This window comes from Chelonoidis abingdonii, chromosome 12 (assembly GCF_003597395.2).
Source record: "Chelonoidis abingdonii isolate Lonesome George chromosome 12, CheloAbing_2.0, whole genome shotgun sequence".
NCBI lineage: Eukaryota > Metazoa > Chordata > Testudines > Testudinidae > Chelonoidis > Chelonoidis abingdonii.
The window spans coordinates 7,261,406-7,286,364 of record NC_133780.1 but is presented as its reverse complement, the minus strand read 5'-3'; the positions used below and the strand labels follow the sequence as shown (position 1 = coordinate 7,286,364).

Genomic DNA, 24,959 nt, shown 5'->3' with positions numbered 1-24,959 from the left:
TGAGTAAGGGGCACTGGAAGAGGTGAGCCAGGGGCCATGGCCCCATCACTTTTACCAATGGGAGGGCTATTCCCTCCCACCTTTTACCAGCTGTAAGGGCGAGCGATGATGGGGGAGAGGGCCGAGAGGAGAGACCAAGGGGTCAGGGTGTTGGGGGAAGAGGTGGTGTGAAGGCAGGGGCTCAGGAAGAAGGGGCAGTGTGAGAGCAAGGATTCAGGGGTGTGGGGACAGGAGCTCAGGAAGAAGTGCTGGCACGAGTGAGTGACCCCTCTACTTTGAGGGAGCTTCCATCACTCCTGGGGAGAGCACCGTCCCGGATCCTGATCCACAGGCACATCTGTGTATTTATCGGGTGTACAGAGCCAGGAGACTGTGAGTTCTCACTCCCCTGCCCTGGGAGTGAAGGGAGGGGTCCTGGGGCTGCTGTTCCCCGTCTCAGGAAGGAGGTGAAGGGGATGTGGACACAGACAATGTCCCCTCTTGCACTGTGAGGGGCAGACCTAGGTCCACCCTGGGCTTCAGAGCCTGAACTCCAGCCAGAACATGAAAATCTTTGCAGCTATTTTTAATTCCAAAGAGGGAGCCCCATAAGCCTGAATCTGTCCACCCTGTTCCAAGTCTCGCTGCTGCGGGCTGTGTAGAAGGACCCAAAGTGTATCCAAAGTCTCAGTGTGAATGTTCGCAGCGTGTCTGACCCAGGGCTGGTTAATGAGAGTGAGGCCGGTGGATGGCACAGTTGTTAGATGGAGACACCTGAGCTCCTGGGGCTCTGAGATGGTCTCTGTGCCCATTATCCGCTCTGGGAGATGCCCAGGTGCAGCTGCAGAGGGTCTGTGCTGCTAGCAGCGTCCATGAGACAAATGGCTCTGGGCAGAGAGTTCAGGCTGGAGGCAAGTCTCCATTTTCAGCCTGATTTGTGGGGCTGAGCTCAGGGGCCCAGGGGGCATTTGTCTGGAAAGGGCAAATTAACCAGCAGCTCTGGAGTGTTTCATAGCTGATGTCCTGAGCCTGGCCTGCCTATAACTGCGTTTCTGGAGATGTTGACAGTCTCTCAGTGCAAGTCACTGGGATTGGGGCTCCTAAGTTGCTCAGAGAGGTTTGCAGTGGAGCTGGGTGAAATGTTTTGGACAAATAGTTTATTTGCTGCAAAATTATATTTCAGGTCAACAGAAACTATTTTTGACTCCATGTCGGGTTTGCTGACTAGTTTCAATTAAGAGAAAAAGGTGCCGCCACTTCCCTTGTAGCCTTTAGCCCAGTATCTGGGCCCTCAGCTGGGAGCCCCAGGTTCAATCCCCCCGTGTGATGCCATGAGAGCTTGAACGGCTGGGCTCCAGGTGTCTCATGACTTCCCCCTGTGTCTAAACACTGCCATGGGCACTGGGCCAGAGCGTGGGCGTGAGAACGACACTACATCCCAGTGGGTCAGGCCCCCACCTGGAAGCCCAGAGTCTAGCTCCCCTGCTCCAGTGACGCTGTAATTATTGATCCATAGCCCCAGTGAGGGGAGGGGTTACAACCCCTGGCACAGCAGTGTCTCAGGCAATGTCTGCCAGGGTTTACTTGCACTGCTGTAGCTGCACCGGTGCAAACCCCTAGTGCAGACGCACTGTGCATGTTTGAACTGGGACTGGTCCCCATTGCAGCTTCTCCCAGATGGAGGGGGCAGTAAGTGGGGAAATGGCCCCTCCGCTCCCCACTGCCCTGGCCTCATTAGCAAGAGCCTATCAGTACGCATTTATACCCCCCCCCGCCCCCGCAAATCTCTCCACTTGTAATGCCGCCAAGTGAGCCCATACAGAAAACTGCCCAGTAGGGGTGGGCTGGGTGGGCGAGGTGAGGGCTCGCTGTGGGTTTCCTGGCTGGAGAGTGGTCTGTGAGGCCGCAGCATGGGAAGGCTTCCCCCCGGCAGGCTGCACCCCCAAGGTGTTGGAGAGAGCACGACCTGCTCTGAGTGAGAAACCAACCCAACATGGCCCCAAGCAAACATATTCCCTGCCTGCCTCTCCCTCCGCCGCCCCCGCCGGTCCCCCCCCCCCCCCCCCCCCCCCCCCCCCCCTCCCCCCGCCCCCCCCCCCCCCCCCCCCCCCCCCCCCCCCCCCCCCCCCCCCCCCCCCCCCCCCCCCCCCCCCCCCTCCCCCCCCCCCCCCCCCCCCCCCCCCCCCCCCCCCCCCCCCCCCCCCCCCCCCCCGCCCCCCCCCCCCTGTCCCCCTCCCCCTTCCTGCCCCCCCCCCCCCCTGGCTCCCGCCCCTCCCTTACTCCCCCACCCTTGAGGACCCTGGCCCTGCATTTATTCTGACCCCTCACACCAAATCCCTCCCCTCTTCTCACTCCTTCTTGCTCCCCGCCCCTCCCCTGCCCCTGCCCCTCTCTATCCCATTTGCCTCTGGCACATCCCCTGCCCTCAACCCGATCTCTGCCCGCGGAACAGCCTCCCGTACTCCCACTGCCTCCTAGCATCTGCCCCTCTCCCCCAACATCCTCTGCGCCCGGACCCTCCATCACTTCCACACCCCCATATTGTCTGCATCCCACTTTTCCCTCTTTCCCTCCTCTGTGCCATGTCTCCCACCCCTCCGATAATCCATTGCTTCCCTGCGTGCCTACCACTCCGTCAATCACACACACCCCTCTGTTGTTCCCACCTCCACCTCACCCTCCTTGCTGTCCTGACTTTCTGCCTTCTTATCCCCTCAGCCCTCCTACCACCTCGCCCTCTCCCCACCCTTTCATACCCCAAAGCTGCAAATATCAGGACGCCCTAATAAAATGGACATCTGGTCACTTTATGTGTATTGACTCATTTCTCTGGTTTTATTAGACAATCTCCAGGCTGAGCGAGTTAATTCCATTCCCCCCGTATTCACCTGTGTGACATTTCTCCGGCTTCAGCGTTGTCGGTGTTTCGGGCGGTTCCACCCGCTCCTGTTGTGTTTGATTGCCAGGTGAGGATGCGGCCCAATCTACGCAGTGGTCTGTACATTACCACTGTTTTATCCAGTGAGACCACCTCCCCTGGGAGCTCTCTCCATTTCCTGCACAGAGCATTTTGCATTATGACATCAAGTAGATGACACTGAGAAAATTGTCACTGGGTGGATGGAAAGACAGGTTAACACCCATGTCGCGAGCGAGGACGTGGTCCCCTGTTGAAAGGCTGCTGATTGGTGATGAAATGCTTGCCACTAGTGTGCACCGTTTCTAGGGCTGTACCTGGCTCTGCAGGATGACATTCTTTATCTGTCCATCATTTGCACTGAATGCAGCGCTCTGTTCCCAGCCACGGTTTCTTAGCTCAGACTGCTTACCACAATTCCTTCTAGCATTTACAGGCCCAACAGAGTGTTCAGTTCTCCTGATCGGGTAAGGAAGCCCTGTCCCCACGCAAGGCAGACAGGTTTTATACAGCTTGTGACCCCCCTGACCCAGTTGCAACAAATTGTCCCCCGCGGCAACTTTCTGCCTCACAGCCGGCTGAGAGCGTTGTGGATTTACCCAGCCTGCACCTGACCGTGTGTGTGGCCTGGTGCAGGCTGGAGAGTCTGGGCAGCTCCAGCAGGGATCAGAAGCCCAGGGGCCAGATGATACACACATTGAACACACTGCCCCAGTCCTGCACTCTGGTTGATCCTACCGCACAGAGCTGAGCGAGGGTCTTCTCTGCTCTGGTTCACCTACCCCTCCCTTTCCTCTCCCAGCATCACTCTGTCCCTTCCCTCCCCCGCCCCCCCGACACCTTCCCACCCCTCCCCTTCTCCTCCTGCCCTTTCCCCTTATTGTCTCCTCTCAGGCAGGGGTCCCTGACCCTCAGGCCACAACCCTGCCCCTTCCCTCCTCCTGACCCCCAACACTTGACCCTCCCCTTGACCCCTTCCTTCCTGGTGCCCAGCCCCTCACCACCCTCTGCCCCACTGACCCTGCTCTCCTCTTGCCCCTCTCTACCACCATCACCCATGACACCTTCTCTTTATTTCTCACCCCTGCCGCTCCCTCCCCCTCTGGCTCCATGACACCTGCACCCTCACCACCCTCCAGTCCCCTGGTGCCAGCTCCTCCTCTGCCCCAGTCCCAGCTCTACCCTCGCCCCATCTGCCTCCCTGGTGCCTGTCTGTTTCCTTTGCCTCCTCTGCCTGCCTGGTGCAAGTCCCTTCCCTCGCCCCCTTTGAGACCCTGGTCTCAGCCCTTCCCCTCCCCTCAGCACTGCCACCTCATGCCCCTCCCCTCACCCTCTCCTAACCTCTGCCCCCTGGTGCCCACATCTCCCTGCACACGCCTCTGCCTCCCTAGGACCTGCCCTTCTCCACACCCCTCTCTCTGCCCCTTTCTGCTCACCTGCTCCCTCACCCCCCAATTCTGCCTCTTTGTCACCAGTGGCTGCCCATTCGCTCCCCCCCTGGAGCTCCCCCATTCCCATCACACCCCCTCTGCCCTCTGGTGCTCCCCTTTCCTTGCCCCCCACAACACCTCCTGGGGTCTGTTCCCTTCTCCATGGAGCCCACCCCTCCCCCCTCCCCCCCCTGCAGCCCCCTGGAACCTGCCCTTTGCACCCCCTTTCCTCCTGGTGCCCCTCCCTTCCCTTATCACCCCATAGCCCTTGTGCCTGCCCCACCCCATGTCCTCCCTCCACACCCTCTGCTCCTGTCACCTCCCCCTCCCCTTTCCTCTCCAGCATCAGTCTGTCCCCTCCCCTCCCCCGCCTCCCCTGACACCTTCTCACCCCTCCCCCGCTCCTCCTGCCCTTCTCCCTCATTGTCTCCTCACAGGCAGAGGGGCCCTGACTCCCCTCAGCCCACAACTCCCCCCCCCCCCCCCAGTGATTAACGGGGACGCAGGTTAATTTCCCTTTGATCCCAGTGACCAGCCCCTGCCCCCGGCCCTGACTCTGTGACTCTCTCCCCAGTGGACGTGACTCTGGATCCAGACACGGCTCATCCAACCTCGTCCTGTCTGAGGATCGGAAACGTGTGAGACTCGAGACAAACGCCAGATCTGCCCAACAACCCTGAAGAATTTGATCTTGTCCCGTGTCCTGGGCGCTGAGGGGTTGCGGGCGGGAGGCGTTACTGGGAGTGGAGGTGGGAGACAAGACGGATGGGCCTGGGGTTTGTAGGAATCTGTGAGCAGGAAGGGGAGGTCACATACACACCTGGGATGGATACTGGGCTGTTGGCTGAGGATGGGGATACGAGGCCTCACCTCCCCCCGACCCCCTCCCCTGACCGCATGGCCCAGCCGGGTGGGGATTTCCTGGATATGAGTCGGCGAGGTCTCGTTTTACAATGTGACTGACAGGTCCCATCTCTTCACTTTCACTGGCACCTTCTCCGGGAAGCTCCGCCCTTATTTCCATCCTGGTTACAACGCTGGGGGTACAAACGCGGCTCCCCTGATAATCTGCCCGGTCCCAGCTCAGGCCAGAGGGAATCTCTGCCCCTCACAGTGACCCTGCGGCACAGACTGGCCCCTCCCAGCCCTGCTGCTCTTCCTGTCCCAGTGGTGAGGGCCAGTTACTGCAGCAACTGGACTTTGTGCTGACCGGACGCTGCCAGTTTCCCTTTTCATCTGGAGGTTCCAGTCGAAAACCGGACACCTGAGAAACCCCAGCCCGCACCTTCCCCGTCCCCTGCCCCAGGGGTAGCAGATGGTGGGGGATGGGGTCATTCAGTCCTGTCACAATTTTCTACCCTTGTGAAATCTCAGTGTAAAATATGAAAGAAAAAAGATTATTTTAATTTAGAAAATATTATTGTAACATGGTGTAAATACAAGAATATTTTAATTTACATTTCAAAAGTAATTCAATAAACAAGCATCTAAATATATTTGTAGAAATGGAATTATTTACATTTTTTATCTTTCCCTCAAATCTATAGTGAAGTTTAACTTCTCTAAATAACATCATTTGTATTTCAATTGTGGAATTTCAAGAAATTCAAAATATTTATCTTAACAAAACAAACATTAAATTGTCAGACTGGGTTGTTCAGTCACAATGTACATGTGTCATAAACATCACAACTACACACATGTGGAGCTGCTCTCCCCCCCCCCCCCCCACTCTTTATTGTCTTGACTGGTTCTCTCTGGATGGCAGGACACATACACCCAGCTCCTGCACTACGCCTTTGACAATTAATAGTTGAAAAAATGATAGAATTAATTAAGCAATATATTTAAGTTAACTCACACACGATTATGTAATAATCTTTGAACTTCTGTCAGCGTTAATTCATGTGATTTTTAACTTTCTAGATACATCTAATTAGTAATCAAGATATGACCCTTCCTTTCTTTTTCTTACATCAATTAACAAAACGCGGTCCCCCACCTCAAATGCTCTCTTCCTATCGATAGAAATCTCTCCTACAATCTCCAGTTTTTAGTTTATTTTTCTTTAGACATATTATTTGCAGACAATGTGCTGTCAGTGTCCACTGTTGATTTCAGTGTCCTGCCAGGCTCTTCATGTTCTTGGCTATAAGGGCACAACAAATGTAGTTTGATAAAGAAATAGAGAAGGGGTTGTGTTCCTTTACTCATCATCACACATTAACTTAACTGTGTTAAAGACGCCGGCACTTAATGACACATAACATGACATTTGGTGAAGCTTTTTGGCAAAGCTTCCTTCTCGGACATAAATCAGTCGAAAGGGTGATATTTTTGTTGTCATGTGAGGTTTAGAGTACAACTAAAAGAAAGTTTCTCCAGGAAATTCATCACAATTCCTCTGGGTTCTGTCCACCACTTTCTCTAAAGCTCTGTAAAAATAGTGACCGATTGATCTAATTCCTTGAAATTAGTGATTGAGACTAATTTCTTGAAGATCTAGCTGAGCAGAGTCTGAGGGGAGGCACATCCCATGGCATTGCTAGGACTCATTTTTGTTTTAAACTTGATGCGTTATGAACATTTTCAATGTAATAATTCAGTTTTGAAGATTTATTCATAATATGCCATCCATGGCAGAGTGCCCTAAATGTCCCTTGATTATTTGAAAATAAATACCCTAAAATTGTCTTTTAATGGAGTCATTCGTGCATTTTATCCAGTCTACTGGTGTCTAGGTGGCATGGGCTGCTGAAGCTTTGTGTTTTTCGTAATTTTTAACACAGAGAAATATTAATTTAAAAATAGATAATTTTTCCATAAAATTTCCTTCAGAAATATCTGCGTTCCTTTGCCTAGTTCTCACTGAATTATGTGTTCCCTTATCCAATTTTATTGTGTTATTACATGGGGAAATACGCTGACAAATAGGTTAATATACAATATGGTTTTTAATATCTGACAAGACACAAAAATGTGTTGTCACTCACAATTTACAGCATGAAGTGTCATGAAGAGATTGCAGGCAATGTTCATTTTTAATTTTCTAACTCTGAATGGGCTCCCCCATCAGTTCCTGCAACCCCTGGCTGGCAGAACTCTCTGTGAATTAAGAAGCATGCAGTCTGCCAGGGAACTTCCACCAAGTGACTTTATGACTTTTTATGGTGCATCACAACATAGCAGCAGTTACAAGGAGCCCCTTCCTGCTCCAATTGAGAATTTTATACTGCTGCTTTCTTCTCAGCACTGAGCTAGTGACCTCCTCAGGTTCTCTACAGGTGCAAGTGATCCCCTTTGCCCTTCCAAACCCAAACTGCTCAGTCCCTCCTCTAAGTGCACCCGGTGCCCTGGGTGTTCTCAGTGACCAGGGTGCTGGCTTCCAAAGGGCTCAGTTTGTAGCTGCTAACAGCCCCTGTGACATGGCCATGATTGTGTAATTGACCATGTTGTGAAAATGTAAACTGTTACCTCATGATTCAATTCACAACCTAGATCTGCCAGGGTCTTCTCTGGACAGCCATGTTGATATATAATTTTACATGTCTTCTTCTCCACCTCATGTGCTGTCATAGTTCTAAGTGGAAATTCTTCTACCTCTTTTGAAAAATCATCTGTAGCTGTCAGTACAAACTGGTATCGCTTCTGTGGTACTGGATATAGTCCGATTAAATTTGCTCTCAGCAGTTCCCAGAGTTTAACAACCTGTGTGCAAGAACACAGGCTGGAGTTATCTTTTGGATCTTTTCTATGACATTTTTATTATAATCCCATCTATAGTAAGCAAAGTAAACGTTATAATGTGGGTGTCTATACAAGTTGATGTCTCCACACAGTCAGAATCTAACTTTTGGTATTTTTCAGACATAAATAAACACAGGCCAAACTTCTTCAACTGAAAATTTGCATAAATACACTGTCACTCTGCCAGCACAGCGGGCAATAGAAGTTGTTGCTGCTCTGTGTTAGAGCTGATTAGCAATAATAAATACAGATAGTGCTAAACAATTAGCTTGGCTAATGTTTAAAAACACTTCAGATGTATTTAACATGGGGAAAGATGCAAAGTGCTTGATTTAATGGGAAGCCATCCGCTGAGGTCCACTTCATTGCAGGAGTTGTAACGTTAAGTCCAATTCAAGCAGAACATTTCCCTGGCATGAGATCCTGTAGGAACTCCTGCAAAGCATATGACAGAGACAGCAGGGTGACCAGAACCTTCTGTAACTCCCTGGGTTCTCTGCTGTCTTTCCAATGAAACCAGAGAACGTTACCCAGAGCACTCAAAGGTCTCCTTGGAGATTTAAGAGAGCCTCAAACCAAGCAGTGGAAACACAAACTGCTTGATGGAACCAGCACAAGATAATTGAAAGGACCTCAAATGCCACAGCTCTGGACAGTTTCTTGTCTCTGAAGAAGTCAACCCTATTTTAATCTACAGTCTCTGCACTAAGAATTTCTGACTTACCCAGCAAGGCCAGAAATAGAACCCAGGTCTCCTGATTCTTAGTCCAGTGCCATAATCATTAGACCATTCTGTCTCCACTCAAATATGGTTTCTTTACACCTTCCATGCTGGGCCAAGGGACAGTCCCTCCGGATGTGTTCCATCTCCTGGCAGAGGTAGCACTGGGCCTCCCCTGTGGAATAATGCACCCGGTAGTGGGCTCCATGGTAGGGGATGAGGAAGAACCCCTCGAGTGCCTCTCTATCACACATCAGTAGCAGCAGTTGAAGTTGCACCTGCCGGCAGACGAGAGGACATGACGGAGGGAGGGGTATTTGCAGCCCAATGGAAGAGGGCTGATAACAGAGATTGGTTGCCCCAGGGCAGAAAGGGCAGGCAGCAGGGCAGGATTGGGCAGGAAGGGAGGGACAGAGGTCAGGACTAACTGGACACCCGGTCTTCCAACGGCTCCAGGGGGCCGAACATGCCCCCACCATCAGGCCCTGCTCCACCACCTCCTGAGCAGTGGCCTTGAACGCTAGGAAGAAGACGACCTTTCTGTACATTTTGGAGGCCGCCTCGATGGCAGTGGGCCCCACTACCGTTGCCAATGCCTGCAAGCAGGTCTCCACTTGGGGCGAGGTGGGCACCAGGAGGCAATGGACGCCGTGCTCACTGGTCAAGGTGGAAAAGGGGCCCAGCCGCTATAGATGGTAGCGGAGGCGGTGGTCGGAGGAGATGATGTAGTGGCAGGTGGGGGGGTCGCCCTGCGGGTTGAGGGAGGGGCATCTGCAGAGCTGGTAGAAGGAGCAGCGGGGAGGGATAGAACGTGTGTATAACACAGGCCCTAGAACATCACCGAGTGCTTCCTCCAGAAAACCTGTGACATGTGACTGAGCCAGAGCACATCTGCTGGAAAGACATCTACATGCATTAGAGCCAGCCGGTAAGAAAAAATCTTTCTTCTGCAGTGACGTGAAGTTAAAGAACATGGAGAAGAAGAAAACCTCTACTCGGGTTGTTACTGGAGCTGAAGCAGAGAGGCCAGATAAACACGGCTAGGGCCCAGGACTGACTATCAGCAGATCTGCCATTTTCTATTTCTGGCTTTTTGACCGTGAGTGAATCTCTTTGCTTCTGTGTGTGTCAGTTTCCACAACTATAACATAAAGCTAATCAAGGTTCTGTTTATTCTCTCTCCTATTTTGCAAGGCGGGAAACTTAGATACATTTGGGGCCTGTCTACATTACCAGTCTAGAGTGTCTTTGTAAGCTGATGACTTTCACATGTTGTTTAGACCTATGGATAACACAAGCTAAGTTTGTTCTGTGCTTAGCCCCTATGGAACAGCTGGGCTGGGCGGCCTTTTCTCGCTGGGCTGTGCGGAGCAGCTTCTCGGCACTAGGGATATGAAGAGGCTCTCAAGGACTCATTCTTGAAAATAAATATCAGTGAACTTCAACGCAATATAAAATCACTGCCGCTAACATTGGTGGGTGATAAAATACTAGCAGAGTGGTAATTAATGCTGAGGACAAGGCAGTGACACAGAGCAATCGGATCCCTTGATAAGCTGAACCCATTCAAAGAAAAGTTTGAAAAGAACCAAATGAAAGGTCCTATCCCTAGCAGCGAAGCATGCAGGCCGCTCCTACAGCATGGGGACGTGTATCCAGGAAAGCACTAACTGTGAAAAGGATTGAGGGGCCATGCTGGGCAAGTCATTCAACATGAGCACCCAGTGTGATGCTGTGGTGAACAGGGCTAATACCATGATTAAATGTAGGCAAAGAGCAGTGAGAAACACAGGGAGGTGACACACCATCAGTAAGACTGTTCCTGGAATACTGCATCCAGTTTTGGCGTCCACATTCGAAAAAGATTTTGAACTATTGGATATGGGGCAGCAAAAAGCAATGAGGGCTGGAGAAAAATGCCTGCTAGTGAGCTATTGAGAGAGCTCAGCCTGTTTAGATTGTCAAAAAGATCAGGAGGTGATGTCATTGAAGTGTTGAAGTGACGTCATGGAGAGAAAATATTGGTATTAAAGGGCTCATTAATCTAGCAGAGAAAAGCATAACAAGACCCAGCGGCTGGAAACTAAAAGAAACCAATTCATGTTAGAAATAAGGCACAAATATTCAACAGTGAGGATGAATCACAAAGGAACAAACTAGAAAGGGAAGTGGTTGGAATTGTCGATTTCTTGATGTCTTCTAATGAAGATTAGATGCCTTTCTGGAACGTCTTTAGTCAAAAACTAGCTACTGTGCTATACAGAAAGCATGTGATATGCAGGGTGTCAGATTACATGCTCTAATTGTCTCTTCTGTCCATAAAGTCTGCTAATTTATGAACAACAGAGCATAGCATGAGGAAGAACGTCTTGTGTTCTACTGCATAGTTGGTGTCATCCCCACAGTGAAGAGTCATTGAGTGGGGTGATCCAGGGGAAGGAGCTCAAACATCCAATGTGTCTGGACAGGGGCAAGATATCAGCACTGCAGGGGAGGGCTGGGTGCAGGGCCAGTTCTACCATTTAGGCCAACTAGGCGGTTGCCTAGGGTGCCAACATTATGGGGCACCAAAAAGCGGGGCCCCCAATTTTTTTTAAAGCCTTTAAACAGCCGCTCTGCTGGGAGGGAGATGGAGTCTAAGCCGCTGGCAGGCAGCCCAGGGGTTCCCCCAGATCAGCTCACCGTCGCTGCCGGAAGCCAACCCAGGGGTTCCCCTAGGTCAGCGTGCCGCCACCAGCAGCCCAGGAGTTCAGGCTGCCAGCAGCGCGCTGACCCAGGGGAACCCCTTGGCTGCCTGCCGGCGGATCAGACTCTCTCTCCCTCCCAGTGCAGCGGCCGCCCCATCCCATGTGATTCTTCTCATTGCCAGCGGTGGCGTCGGTGTCTGGGCAGAGCTTCGCAGCTCTGCTTAGCGCATGTGGTACGAGCCCGGCGATGGGTGCAACAGCAGGGCTTCTGGAGCAGAGGTGAGCTGGGGTGGGAAGGTGCCAGAGGGCTCCCGGAGGGGGAGCTGTGTGTGTGGGGGTACCTCAGGGTGGGGTGGGGGTGCCTCAGGGTAGGGTGGAGCTGCCATTGGGGGGCGCCTCAGAGCTGAGCTCAAGGTGGCAGTTTCACCTAGGGCACGAAACTTCCTTGCACCAGCCCTGGGTGGGTGTGGCAGTGACATCACAAGGGCGTTTGGCAGGACCTCGGCCTATTGGACAAAGGTGATGGGGAGGCGATGATCTCACAGAGAGATCTTGACATCAGCCAGGCAGTACAGGGGTGCAGGACAGGGGCAACTTTGGAGATGCCTGTGGCTTTGCTTCAGCACGTCTCCTTCTTGAGGTCTCTCCTTGAGGACTAAGAGAGAATTCACTTTTACGTACGCGAGCGCAAGGAGGACCCTCTTTGGAGTTTTCTCCTTTTCTTGTATTGATTTTGCTAGAAAACAGACATCCCTGTATAGAAGGTAAGAACTTCTGAGAGGTTTGGAACCTGTTCAGTCTGATCCATCAGGTGCCGGCTGATTTTTAGGAAAGAAAAACACTAAATTGTGGGGGCAGCATTTTATTTCTGACCTAGGACTTTGTCCCTTAGAATTACTGGAGACTCTGGGGTTTCTCCTTTCTGTTTTCCCTTTTCCTGTCTCGCCCTCCTTTCTCTTCTTCTCTTGCATCTTTGTCTTTTCCCCCTGCTCTCCTTTCACCACCAGGACCTGTCTGTGCATGTGGAGTGATGGGCAGTGGGCTTTGCACTCCAACTCTCATTGCAGGAGGCCCTCCCAAAGACACATGGCTGGAATAGTGTTCTAAGAGTGACCTGGGACATCTGGTGAGAACTCTCAGCTTTCTGATTCTCAGAGTCTCAGTGCTGATTGTGGGAGCATGGAGCTATTGTGAGGGAAGAGACTCAGGTCCTTGTTATTCTCTTTTAAGACCAAGGAAATAAGCCAGAATCAAACATGTATTTGATTGTTCTTGCTGCTTTTCTCCATTCATTGTCTTTGAGTAATTCATGATTCTCTCTCTAATGGGCTAGTTTTTCTGAAATACTTACTGAATAATTAGGTTTTAACAAAGCCATATGCAAACCCATACTTCCAGTCACAAAGGAGTCAGGCGGCACCCTCAGAATGGGGGACAGTCCGGTGCAAAGCTGTGACCCTGAAAAGGATTTTGGGGCCATGGTGGATGAGCTGCTCAACATAGTCTGTCAATGTGAAACTGTGGCAAAAAAGGTTAAAGCCATTCTTGGATGGATAAAGCAGTGAGTATGGAAAGGGAAGTGATCCAGCATCGGGGAGACTGATATTGGAATGCTGAATCCAGTTCTTGTGTCCACATTTTGAATATTATGTTAAAAAACTTGGAGAGGGTCCAGAAAAGATTCATAATTGAGTGATGGGGATAATGCCTTGTAATGAGACATTGAAAAAGCTCAGTCTGTTTAGTATGTGCAAAAGAAGAATGAGAGGTGAGTTGCCCGACTTCATGGAGAGAAAATGTTGAGTCTAAAAGGGCTCTTTTATCTAGCAGAGACAGGCATGACAAGACCCCCTGGATGGAAGCAGAAATCAGAAAAAGTATAATGACAATAAGACCAAGATTTGTAAGAAGGTGATTCATCATTGGAACAAACTACCAAGAGAAATGATGGCTTCTCCATCTCTTGAGATCTTCTAATAAAGACTAGATGCCTTTCTGGAAAATGTTTGAGTAAAAGAAAAACCCAGCTCTTCTGACATACAGGAGGCCTTAGGATATGCAGGGGATCAGATTAAATGCTCTAATGGTTCCTTCTGGCCATGAAGTCTACCAACTTATGAAAAGTTGATTACGGCCTGGGGAAGAGCCTCTTGTGTTCTACTGTGTAGTCGATGTCATCCCACAATGAAGACTCATTGAGTGGGGTGATCCAGGGGAAGCAGCTCAAACATCCAATGTCTCTGGACAGGGGCAGGACATCACCACTGCAGGGGAGGGGTGGGTGTAGCAGTGATATCACAAGGGCCTTTGGCAGGACCTCAGCCTATTGGAGAAAGGTGGTGGGGAGGCGATGATCTCACAGAGAGGTCTTGACATCAGCCAGGCAGGACAGGTGCAGGCAAGGGGCAACCTTGGAGATCCCTGTGGCTTTGCTTCAGCACGTCTCCTTCTTGAGGTCTCTCCTTGAAGACTGAGATAGAATTCACTTTCACATACGTGAGCGCAAGGAGGACCCTCTTTGGAGTTTTCTCCTTTTCTTTTCTTGATTTTGCTAGAGAACAGACATCCCTGTATAGAAGGTAAGAGCCTCCAAGAGGTTTGGAACCTGTTCAGTCTGATTGATCAGGTACCAGCTGAATTCTAGGAATGGAAAACACTAGATTGAGGTGGCAGCATTGTATTCCCAGCATAGGACTTGTCCCTTAGAATCACTGGGGACATTGGGATTTCTCCATTTTGTTTTCCCTTTTTCCTTTGTCCCTCCTACCTTTCTCATCTTGCTTCCTTTGTCCTTTTCCTCCGCTCTCCTCCCACCACCAGGAGCTCTGTGTGTGCAGCGGGGGTCAGGGGGGTGGTTGTGGGAGGCCCTCACAGAGAGGTGAGACTGGAATAGTGCTCAGAGTGTGATCTCCTCGGTCGTGACCTGTGCCATTCTTTGGGTTATTTGATGAGAACCCTTAGCCTCCCACTCCTCAAAGTCTCAACCTTGATGGGCTGAGGAGGAGGCTGTTGACAGGGAGGAAACTCTGGTCTTTGTTGTTCTCTTTTGTGTCCAAGCAAATAAGTCACAACCAGTGATCTGTTTTACCGATGTTGATGCTGCTCTCCATTCATTGTCTCGGAGCAGTTCACGATCCTCTCTGACATTCCAATTCTTCTAAAATACTTGCTGAACAACAACTATAAACAATTGTTGGTCTGTAGCTCATTTGAGAGCAACTCTGCTACTGACTGAGTGCATCAGCTAAGACAAGTCACTGCTCCTTTCTCAGCCTTAGTTTCTCCTTCTGTCAAGTACGAATAACAATCCTCTCCCACCTACCTCGCCATGGGTGGATGTTGGGGATCCATTGAAGAGTGTCACTAGTAGCAGTGCAGAATAGGAGGTGTCCTATCACATTGAGCAGTATCAGATTATGACATAATATTCTATTTGATTGGTATTTTATTCTTTTGAAATTGTTAAGAGCAGCAACTACTTAGCTCAGACTGAAGCATCTCATCTAACTTTCTAGATCACAGAGTCTCCTCTTTGTGTACGACGAGACAGTTTAATGCACTGTGACAAACAGGAGATGCTCTTGTTTTGCAAACAAACATTTGTTTGCAAAAGATTTCATCCTACATGTTATGTTTTCAAGAAACAAAGTGGTTTAGTCTGAGTGGATTTTCTGACAGAAAACGGTTTCCATGAAAATTTTCACCCCTTATTTCCTGGGCTCTATCCCTGCCTCGCTGCCTCTTGTTGTCTGTTAGTTAGAACAGGAGTCAGACCTGTTGGCTTCTCTTTTTGGCTCTGTCACCGCTTTGCAATATTGCCTTGGCAGTGATCAGCTTGTTTTCAGGCCTGGCTTTACCAGCAAAGGCTCTAAGGACCTAAATATAAAACTAAGCGTTCTAAGTGATTCCTTTACTTCATTCTTAATCCAGGGGGGCTGTGGTAGAGGTATATAAACCTATGAGTGATGTGGAGAAAGTGGATAAGGAAAAGTTATTTACTTATTCCCATAACACAAGAACTAGTGGTCACCATATAAAATTAATAGGCAGCAGGTTTAAAAGAAATAAAAGGAAGTTCTTCTTCACACAGCACACAGTCAACTTGTGGAACTCCTTACCTGAGGAGGTTGTGAAGGCTGGGACTATAACAGCGTTTAAAAGAGAACTGGATACATTCATGGTGGGTAAGTCCATAAATGGCTCTTAGCCAGGATGGGTAAGGAATGGTGTTCCTAGCCTCTGTTTGTCAGAGGATGGAGATGGATAGCAGGAGAGAGATCACTTGATCATTGCCTGTTAGGTTCACTCCCCCTGGGGCACCTGGCATTGGCCACTGTCGGTAGACAGATACTGGGCTAGATGGACCTTTGGTCTGACCCGGTACGGCCGTTCTTATGTTCTTCTGTGCTCATTTGCGGATTGGGCCTACAGCCTGGCTCCATGCGCATTCCCACACCTTGCCCTCTCTGTTTCCCTATCTGTTAATTCTGCTGTGTTAGATAAATGATGGCACAAAATTAGGGGGCTTTCCATGGGGGATGGGGATTTAAGGCAGGAGTTCTCAGTGGCACAGTATTGCCATCCCCAAACTTTGGAAAATCATGAGTTAGGACTCCGAGAATGATGTGATGCCTTTTGTGAGACTAAAAAATAAAAATACTAATAAACATTGAGTTCTTTCTATTTGCCTTGTGATTCTCACACTTTAGGCTGACTCAGGTCACATTTTAAGTTTTTCTCTGCAACCAAGACAACTAGAAACTTCCTTTGTTTAGGTGTCCCTAAGTTCTGTTTGCTAGAAGCTGGGAATGGGCAACAAGGGATGGATCACTTGATAATCACCTGTTCTGTTCATTCCCTCTGGGGCACCTGGCATTGGCCACTGTTGGAAGACAGGATACTGGGCTAGATGGACCATTAGTCTGATCCAGTCTGGCCATTTTATGTTCATGAGATTTATTATAAAATCATCAGTGTTGACAACATTTTTGACACTGCGTCTCCTTTATGCTGAGGCAGAGCTGCCTTAGCCTACGGTAGAATCGGGCCTTTGAAACTTTGATTCAAGCTTAAGTAAATTTTTGGCCTGTGAATTGAAAATCCATAGACTTGAAAGGATTAGATTTTATTGGTAGATGTCAGCAAATGTTGATTTCACTTTGCGCACACAAAGGGATGAAAAAACATTTTCATTGATAAGAACTGAAATTTACAAATAGCTACAGTAAGAAAAATGCTGCTTGAGAACTTACTGGAGTTTAATTTAAGGAGATTTACTGAGCATGTTTTGACATGAGATGTTGACAATTTCTGTTTTAACAGTTACACTTTTTAACTTTTTGAATCTCTGGGTCCACTGTCATAAAATAATTGTCTGACTAAAATATTGTCTGAACCCCCCCAATTTCCCACAACTGTGAACAATAATATTGATAAAAACTGAAACTGTGAAAGTTTAAATAGATAAATATATAAACATCCTTGCAAATTAATATTAATCTTATGTGTCAAAATTAAATATTAAATCAAATGAATTCTGCCAAGCCTAAATATCACTCCTTGGACAGGCAGTTTTGTCAGCTCAGCAGGCCAAGGGGAAGCTGAAGTCCATGTGAAGCCCCAGTGACCCCCACACACACACCAGCAGAGGGGGTTGGTTGCAGGATCATTGCCTTATTGGGACATTTCTCATCAAAGCCCCCAGGGCTGGAACATTAGGGGTGATCTGGCTCCAGCTCAGCAAACAGCCTGAGTCAGTTCCAGGAAGGGAAACACCCAATTGCTGCTGCTGCTGCTGCAGGCGGGGCATATTTCTGAGCTCAGGAAAGTCCAACTAACCCTGTTACACTGCCCAGAGGGAGCCATGGCTACAGACAACCCTTTGGAAAGTCTCCGGGAGGAAGCTACGTGCCCCATCTGTTTGGAGTATTTTAAGGACCCAGTGACTATAGAGTGTGGGCACAATTTCTGCCGAGCCTGCATCGCCCAGTGCTGGGAGGGATCCGATACAGCCGTCTCCTGCCCTCAGTGCAGAGAAACTGGGCAACAGGGAAACCTCAGGCCGAACAGGCAGCTGGCAAATGTTGTAGAAATAGTCAAACGGCTGAGTTTACAGACAGCAAAGGGAGCAGGAGAGGAGAGGGTGTGTGGGGAACACCAGGAGACTCTGAAACTGTTCTGTGAAGAGGATCAAACCCCCATCTGTGTGATCTGCAGAGAGTCCCGGGCTCACCGCGCTCACACGGTGGTTCCCATACGGGAAGCTGCTCAGGAGTACAAGGTAGGGAATTGCTGTCAAGTTTAGCGGGTAATAACTTTGGATTTAATTACAGGCTGATTTCACTGAATGTTACCTGGCACAGGTGTGATGCATCATTCAGCTCTGTAAAGCCTTCATTGTCCGGGAGATGCTATCACAAAATTAATGATCTGGCGGTGTGGTGACAGAATCAGAATATCAAGTCTTGAAAGATACCTGATGTGGGAAACTTTTCTCTGAGATTCTGAATGTTTTTCACACTCAGCTTCCACTGCTGAACTAAGGGGACTTTTTATACCACGGTGGGTGTTATCAATCAGTGAGGTTTAAATCACAAGGGCTGCAGGCCAGTCTAGGTGAGTGTGTTACCTTCAGACTGGAGAACTGATGATTTAAATATCAACACTGTTAATTATTTTGTTCCGCCTGTGAGAGCAGAAAGCGAGAATTACAGCTCGGCACCATTTATTGCCAGTGCCGCCTCCTTCCAGTGCCACAAGCGGGTGATGTTTGGGAGATGCCACCTCTTATTTCCCCCAGTAAAGGAGGACCAGGCCCAGAGAGCCCAGTGGAGCCCAGGGGTACATTCTAGCCCCATGAGGGGAATCTGGCCCCAGGAGCCCCTTGGAGCCAATCAGCAACTGCACCCTGATCTGAACAATGCACCATTTGAACAGATCATGGTGTCTCCTTTTGGTGACTCACGTGGACGGAGTTTATTTTGTGGGTGGAGCTTCAAAGAATCCAGCCACCTTTGCCCCTCCCCTGTTCTGATCGCTGCTCATTGCTGAAGCTGTTTTGCTGGATGCAGAGGCTGCTTTTCCGCCTCCTGTCTGTCACTAGCCCCTGCTGGCTCCATCGCTCACTGCTTCCCTGCAGCAGCACCGCAGGGGTGTCACCGAACAGCTCCCCAGGAGCTCTCAGCAGGAGCTGCAGCCTGAGCCCTTAGGCAGAGGGCAGGAGAGAACTCAGGGCTCAGAGAAAAGGGGAAACGGGAAGGGCTCTGGGGGGCTGCCAGGGGTGTTGCACAGGGCGGGGCTGAGGGGGCAGGAGCACGTTGCTGTGCTGTGTGAAGGAATCACATGCTGTCAAAGGGGAAGAGCCCTGGGGTATTCCAGCTCTGTAGCTGTTATAATTATGGGTGGCACATTCCCCCCCGACTGAGTGTTCCCTGTACCTCACTGACCTCTAGCCACATCACAGCTTCACCCTGTGCAGTTAATGGGACTGCGCTGGCTCAGGTGCTCAGCCGCTGCCTGGGAGAGGCCACATGGGAGCCGGGACAGACGGGAGCACAGTGGGGTCTTGTTCCTGGCCTGGGTCTGGGTACAGTGCAGCGAGGTGCTGCCCCAGCCTCTTCACTCTCATCAGCAGGAGGGATCATTCAGCTGTTTCCCCTCTGGCCTGTGCTCAGTGATGTGAAGCTTTAGCTCAAACACAGGCTCTGAGAAGTCCTGAGTGTGTGCAGGGAGCAGAGCCCCTGCTCTGAGACTGGCGTCTCTGCTCCCATGGGGCCTTTGGGGCCGACAGAGCCCAGTCTGCTGCCTCCTTCCAGGGTATTTACTGCTCGTGTATGAAATGCCAATATGGACAGTACTGTCCACCCATTGGACAGGCAGACTAACGGCTGTTTATCACATGCGATGTCCCTGCAGGAGAAACTCCAGGGAGCCCTGGCCCCTCTGAGGAAGGAGCTAGAAGAGGCCTTGGCTCTGATGTCTGCAGAGGAGGAGGAGATCACAGAGTGGCAGGTGGGTGTCCGGGTTTATTCCTCCCTGAGCCCTTTCCCCTGCAGCGTTCCCAGGAATGACGGGACCATAAAGCTCCAGGATGAGGTTATGACCCTGCTCTGGTTGTTTGCTCCATTGCACAGGCTTGGTGCCAGCCATGGGCAGCGCATGCCTCTGGGATTTGGAGAGGCCGGGCATGAGTGCCAGAAACTCCCTGGCACCCAGGTCATTGCCCTGCCCATTGCTCCACTCTCATTTGGCCTCCTCTTCTCAAGGTCCTGCCCATGTGCCGCTCCTGCTCTGCCCCAGCTCCCACTCAGCCCCCTCCCCAGAGGCTCCCCGCTCACCTTTCACTGTTGCAGCTCGCTCCTCTCCCCCACCCCCTCCTCCAAGTCCCCCTCGCCTACCGCTTGTTCCTTTCTGCCCCCTCCTGCCTTAAGGGTGAGTGATGGGGAGGAGGGACGGAGAGAAGCAATTGGCGGCCCCCCCCCACAGCTGATGGGCAGCAGGCGGTGGATGCTGCAGGCTTCAGGGGAAGAGCTGAAGCAAGGGCTCCGGGCAGAGCGCAGGCAGCACTCCAAAGGCAGCAGGTCTGCAGCATCCTCCGAAGAGAGGGGCGCTGCATCCTGTTTGGGGAAGCTCAGCCTCCCCTGGCCTATGGTACCTGCCATCCAGGGTGCTGGCAGCATCAGGCTGTGTCTCTGGTGGGGATGTCAGCGCAGCAGCTCTGGTAGGCGGAGGAGGGGCAGTTCCTGGCCCTTGTACAGTGGTGCAGACCCATTCCTGGGATCTCTGATAGGGGCAAATTCTCAATCTTGGATGCGGTGTTTCACTATTATGTGGATCCTGTTTCCCTCCTGCACATGGGGATGGTGTGTCGGCGGCTACAGCCATCGGTTTTCAGTGGCCTCCATGACAAAGCTCTGCAGCATCTCTGCAGCCTGGAGGAAAGAGATTGTTCCTTCTCGCTCTGCACCCACAATCCGTGCAGTGAATCTGGCCAGTACCTGGGCCAGACACTGGAGCTGGGAGGATGATTTGCCCCCCATGGGTGAGGTTGAGATTCACTGAGCTGACTGGGCTGGGGTTATGCTGGGAGCTGAGCACTTCTGAACATCAAACCCAGTTGGGAGTGTGGAGCTCTGTGGAAAAATCTCCCCCTAGGGTGTATCTGCATAGCCCCAACAGCCAGCTGCAGGCTAGTGACTGAGTAATAGCCAGGGTCTGGGTGGGCTTGTACAGCCTGTGCTGCTGCTGCGGTTTCTTAGCTACAAGTACCCGAGCTAGTCAGATCAGAGCTAGCCTGGGTTTGTCTACACATGGTGCTGTCACACCTTCATTGCAGTGGGGACACCCCCTGAGTGAGCAGAGCCAGGGGCAGGTCAGTGTCAAGCCAGACAGCGCTCGGCCACTTTGACATCTCTGTTGCGATCACGTGGCCACTTCATCCCAGTCACCTGCTACTGTCACTGTGACTTCACCTGTGCTTGTCTGTAGCCAAGTGATGAACTCATGGGAAAAAAAGTCTGTTCAGATTAACCTACCTCTTACAGTGAAATCCCTGCAGGGAGCGTTGGGGGTGTGAGGAAGACACCAGCAGCAGGGATGAGAGGAGAAGTAGGTGCCCCGCTATTCAGATAAAAATGGCCATTTACAAGAGATGAAGGGCTCAGAGCTGGGTGCCTCTGGTTCTGCATCTGAAGCCGTATTTAGAGCCCTGCAGAAGTGGGCTGGTTTCCAGAGGACAGAACCGCAACAGTTCCCACTGCTGCAGCAGAAGCAGTTGGTGCTCAGTTCCTCAGACAATAGGGATTTAGATGCATAACAATTAACAGCCAGGTTTGAATGTGTCCGGCAAAGTGCCCAGAGAGCAGGTGGGGACAGAGCTGGCATCAGCCAACCCAGTGCTCTGTGAGCCTAGCGGGCTTCCTGAAGGCTGTGATCCCAGGGGCACTGGGCACATGGACATTGGGCACTCGGCCAGGCTGGGTGAGGCCAGAGCCAGCCCTGACAATGGCCTGGGTGCCCAACACCCATGTGAGCCCCTGGATGGCACCCAAAGGACTATTAGCACCAGCCCTAAGTCCTGAACTTTGCAGCCCTGGGAGCAGGTTGTCAAAGAAGGAGCATCGCCCACATCCTGCTGTGATGGCTCCCCTGGGTGTCTGAGTGCCCAGCACTGGGCACCCAAATGCCCCCGTGGACACTCTGTGTGGCCCCCTGTAAATCTCTCCTGCTCCCTCAATTTCTCCCCGCTCCCCTGTGTCCATCCCATGCTACCTGCAATAACATACTGCGTCTTTACAAAGCACCCTAGACAACCCCGCTATGGAACTGGCCATATGAACTCTGAACTAAAACAAACCCATTATGGTACGTTTCCCAAAGAAGTAAATCTCCTTACAAACCTGATACTGATCTAATCCCCTGCTTCATGGACAGAGACCCAGTCTGTGCAACTCAACATCTGGCTCACGTTTTCTCTGTGCCTTTCCTATTCTTCTATTTCCAGGGGAAAGTGAAGAATAGGAGAGAGATGATTGCAGGTGAATTTAACCAACTGCACACACTGCTGAGAGAGGAGGAGCAGCTGCTTCTGCAGAGCCTGGAGGAGGAGGAAGAGGTGAGGACTCTGCAGAGACTAAGGGAAAATGTAACCAAACTCCCAGCAAAGCCCTCTGCACAGCTTGATCACAGAATCTAGAGGAGAAGTTCAGCAACCAGTTGTCGAGTGCTAAAGGTGAGATGGCCAAAAATTCTCCACCCATCCAGAATTAGAACCTCAATCCCTGGGTCAATCTCACAATTAGAGAAATGTGTTCTGTGGTTACTGACAAACAGAACATCGGCTAGGCTCCATCAGTTCAAAATATCCAGTTGGTTAGAGGGGATCTCCTCATGGAGCCCCATGAGGCCCTGGAAGATTAAATGGAGATGGAAGAATAATACTGACTTAGAACCCATCCCTGCCGACCCAAAACATTCGGAGCCCGAACAGGCATAAACCCAGATGAAACTGATGGGTTGGGTCCTAGAAGGAGAAACCCTTTAGCTAAATTCTGTACTCACCTTCTAAATCGAAACAAGTGTAATGCACAAGATGTAGAATTTTACACAGAAGCAGTGAAGCTCTGGAGGGTTGATCCTTTATTCTAGATGAAAGTTTGATGCCCAGAAGGAAACCACACAGTTTTATGCACATTGTGTTAATCAGAACATGATGTCGCTAATTTTCCTTCGCAGGATGTGAAAAGCACATTAAGCAGGTGTGTTTCCTATGTTCATGCCTTTATATCGTGGTGTGTTCTGGATATATGTGTATAGAGCAGACTGATGATGAGTGACGTCTTTCGTAGGATGGAATGGAAATCCAGGAACCAGAAAGCTGTCGTTCTACTGAATCTGGAGAACGTGTGATAAAAATTTCCCTAACATGAGGGAAAGCGCCTGAAGAGATTTGGAGGTGCAGTGGATGTCACGAGACATTCAGCCTGTGGTTGTGGCCTGGGGCTCTGGACAGAGCCTGGGACCCCAGGACACACATGCACCCAGCTGACAGGCTTGGAGCTGTGATAGCTGGAGGCTGATGAGCTGAGTGCTGGGCAGTTCGCCTGCTACTTACAGCCACCTGCTGGTAGTTGCCCAGGTGTCTGACTAGGCCCCGTCACTCTGACATCCTGACCCCTCCATGGCTGAGTTACTGGGTGTCCCTGAGCCAGGTGCTGTGAGGCCTGGACTGGGCCCATCGTGCTGGGAGCTGCACAGATGGGTAATGGATGGTGTGTCTGTCTCTCTCTCCTGGGACATGTGAGGGCTGCGTTGTGTGGGCACCGCTCAGCACTGCCCCAGCCCCCATTAGCCAAGGCTGGCCCAGCTTTCTGAGCTGGAGGAGGGGCCAGTCTGGCTGCTGTGGTCTGACCTGGGCCGTGTGTTACTGGGTAATAAGCTGAATCCTACGGGCCCCTCGTCTGCTCTGAGCACAGCCCAGTGTGAGGTTGGGTCAGAGGTTTGCTGCTCAGTGAGTGAGACTCCCTCACAAGTGTGACCCTGTCGCAACAGCTGAGCTTGAGCTGCCCCCATCCAAACCCCTCCCACAACCCCAGTGCGGAGACCAGGGGCAAAGGCAGAAACCTGACAGCGAGGAGGGACAGAGAAGAAGCTAAGGCAGAGGAGAGGTGGGTGGGAAGGTTCAGTGAGCTCGGTCTGTGATTGTTGAACTGGCCCATTCCTACTACCCCCGCTGCTCCTCTCTTCCCGCCCACCCCCAGCAGGGGGCAGTGGAAGGGGCCAAGCTGGGTGTGTCTGTCCCAGCTGATGGAGGCTGCACAGTTGGTGCCGGCTGCAGGGCCAGGATCTCAGGGCTCCAGGGAGCAGGAACTCCAGGCTGTTGGGGAAGCAGCTTCCTCTCTGTGAGGGGCTGGAGTTTGGCCAGAAGCTGGGAGCCATGGCTGGGAGTGGACCCGCAGTTGTGGCTGGGAGCTGGGGGCTTCGATAGGGGACAGAACTATATTTGGGGCTGGGGCTGGAGCTGCAGCTGGGTTCTCAGCCTGGAGCAGGGCCCGGAGTGGGTGGCTGAAGTCGAGGCCGGAGATGCAGCTGGGGCTGAGGGTGGGGCCAGAGTGGAGCTGGGGACAGAGCAGGGCTGGGTAACATTCCCTTTCTGCCACCATGGGGGTTGGTCCAGGCCTTGTCAGGTCCCCCAAATGTTCCTCCACACCCTCTAGGGGGGCACGACCCACAGTTTGGGGAGCACTGCTCTAGGAGCCCCTTCCAGACTCCTTGCTCTGGTGACCTCTCCTGGGAGCTCCTTTCCTCAGCAGCTTCCTGTCCCTAGGATCCCTTCAGCTGAGCCCTGGTTACCCTTTCTCAGCCTCATTAGCTGTCTCACTGCCGACTAGCCCCCTAGGGATTTAATGACTTCCATGTTGGTCTGGGTTGTCTCATTCTCCCTTACAGGAGCCTATCACAGGTAGTCTGGTCCCTGACTCCCCTAACAGGGCCAGCCCTCTTGATACATTTCCCTCCACCCCCAGAGCCAACCTGTATTCAAAGGGAGGCTTGACCATGGCTGACACTTGGTTATGTTCTGCTAGAAAAGTTTCAAACTCCAGAGAAGTAAATTGGTGGTCACTTCCAGAAGCTGCACGGAGCTAGGGCAGGCAGGGAGCCTGCCTTAGCCCTGGGCCCCCGCTGCGCCACTGAGCAGACTTTTAATGTCCCAGTGGGTGGTGCCAACCGGAGCCACCAGGGTCTCTTTTTGACCAGGCATTCCAGTAAAAAAACAGACATCTGGCAACCCTATGGACAGGTGCCAACCCCAGGTCCTGTCCACCTGGCCCAGTAACACCCAGCTGAGCCAGGTACAGGCAGCCACATGCCAGGCCAGGCCCGTGGCAGGGACCCTGAGCTGCCAGCTGCCATGGTCACTAACAGTGTTAACTCTGTCATGTGCCACTCACCACGCTTAGAGCCCCCTGGACCCAGCCCCA

The 24,959-nt window shown here is 51.4% G+C and overlaps 4 protein-coding genes across 9 annotated transcripts in view; 3 read left to right on the top strand and 1 right to left on the bottom strand.

Moving 5' to 3' along the window:
• LOC116830653 (E3 ubiquitin-protein ligase TRIM11-like) overlaps positions 1-7,026 on the top strand; it is a 394,044-nt gene extending 387,018 nt beyond the window's left edge. Inside the window, exon 6 of the mRNA XM_075071689.1 lies at positions 4,862-7,026. Within this exon, the coding sequence (XP_074927790.1) occupies positions 4,862-4,968 (107 nt within the window). The 3' untranslated portion in view covers positions 4,969-7,026. The remainder of the gene's footprint in view (positions 1-4,861) is intronic.
• LOC116825579 (butyrophilin subfamily 1 member A1-like) overlaps positions 1-7,026 on the top strand; it is a 177,348-nt gene extending 170,322 nt beyond the window's left edge. For all 4 annotated transcript variants that reach the window (XM_075071616.1, XM_075071615.1, XM_075071614.1 and 1 more), the window contains one exon: positions 5,293-7,026. In XM_075071616.1, the coding sequence (XP_074927717.1) occupies positions 5,293-5,443 (151 nt within the window). In that variant the 3' untranslated portion in view covers positions 5,444-7,026. The remainder of the gene's footprint in view (positions 1-5,292) is intronic.
• Positions 1-24,959, bottom strand: part of LOC116825933 (zinc finger protein RFP-like) — a 469,299-nt gene that overhangs the window by 253,383 nt on the left and 190,957 nt on the right. The window lies entirely within an intron of this gene.
• Positions 17,284-24,959, top strand: part of LOC116830654 (E3 ubiquitin-protein ligase TRIM17-like) — a 241,167-nt gene continuing 233,491 nt past the window's right edge. Inside the window, exons 1-3 of one of the 3 annotated variants that reach the window (XM_075071668.1) lie at positions 17,292-17,761; positions 19,396-19,491; positions 21,983-22,210. In XM_075071668.1, coding sequence (XP_074927769.1) covers positions 17,345-17,761; positions 19,396-19,491; positions 21,983-22,174 — 705 coding nt within the window. In that variant the 5' untranslated portion in view covers positions 17,292-17,344 and the 3' untranslated portion in view covers positions 22,175-22,210. Of the gene's footprint in view, positions 17,762-19,395; positions 19,492-21,982; positions 22,211-24,959 lie in introns of those variants that run through there. The other 2 variants (XM_075071667.1, XR_012656910.1) reach the window with 2 other exon arrangements.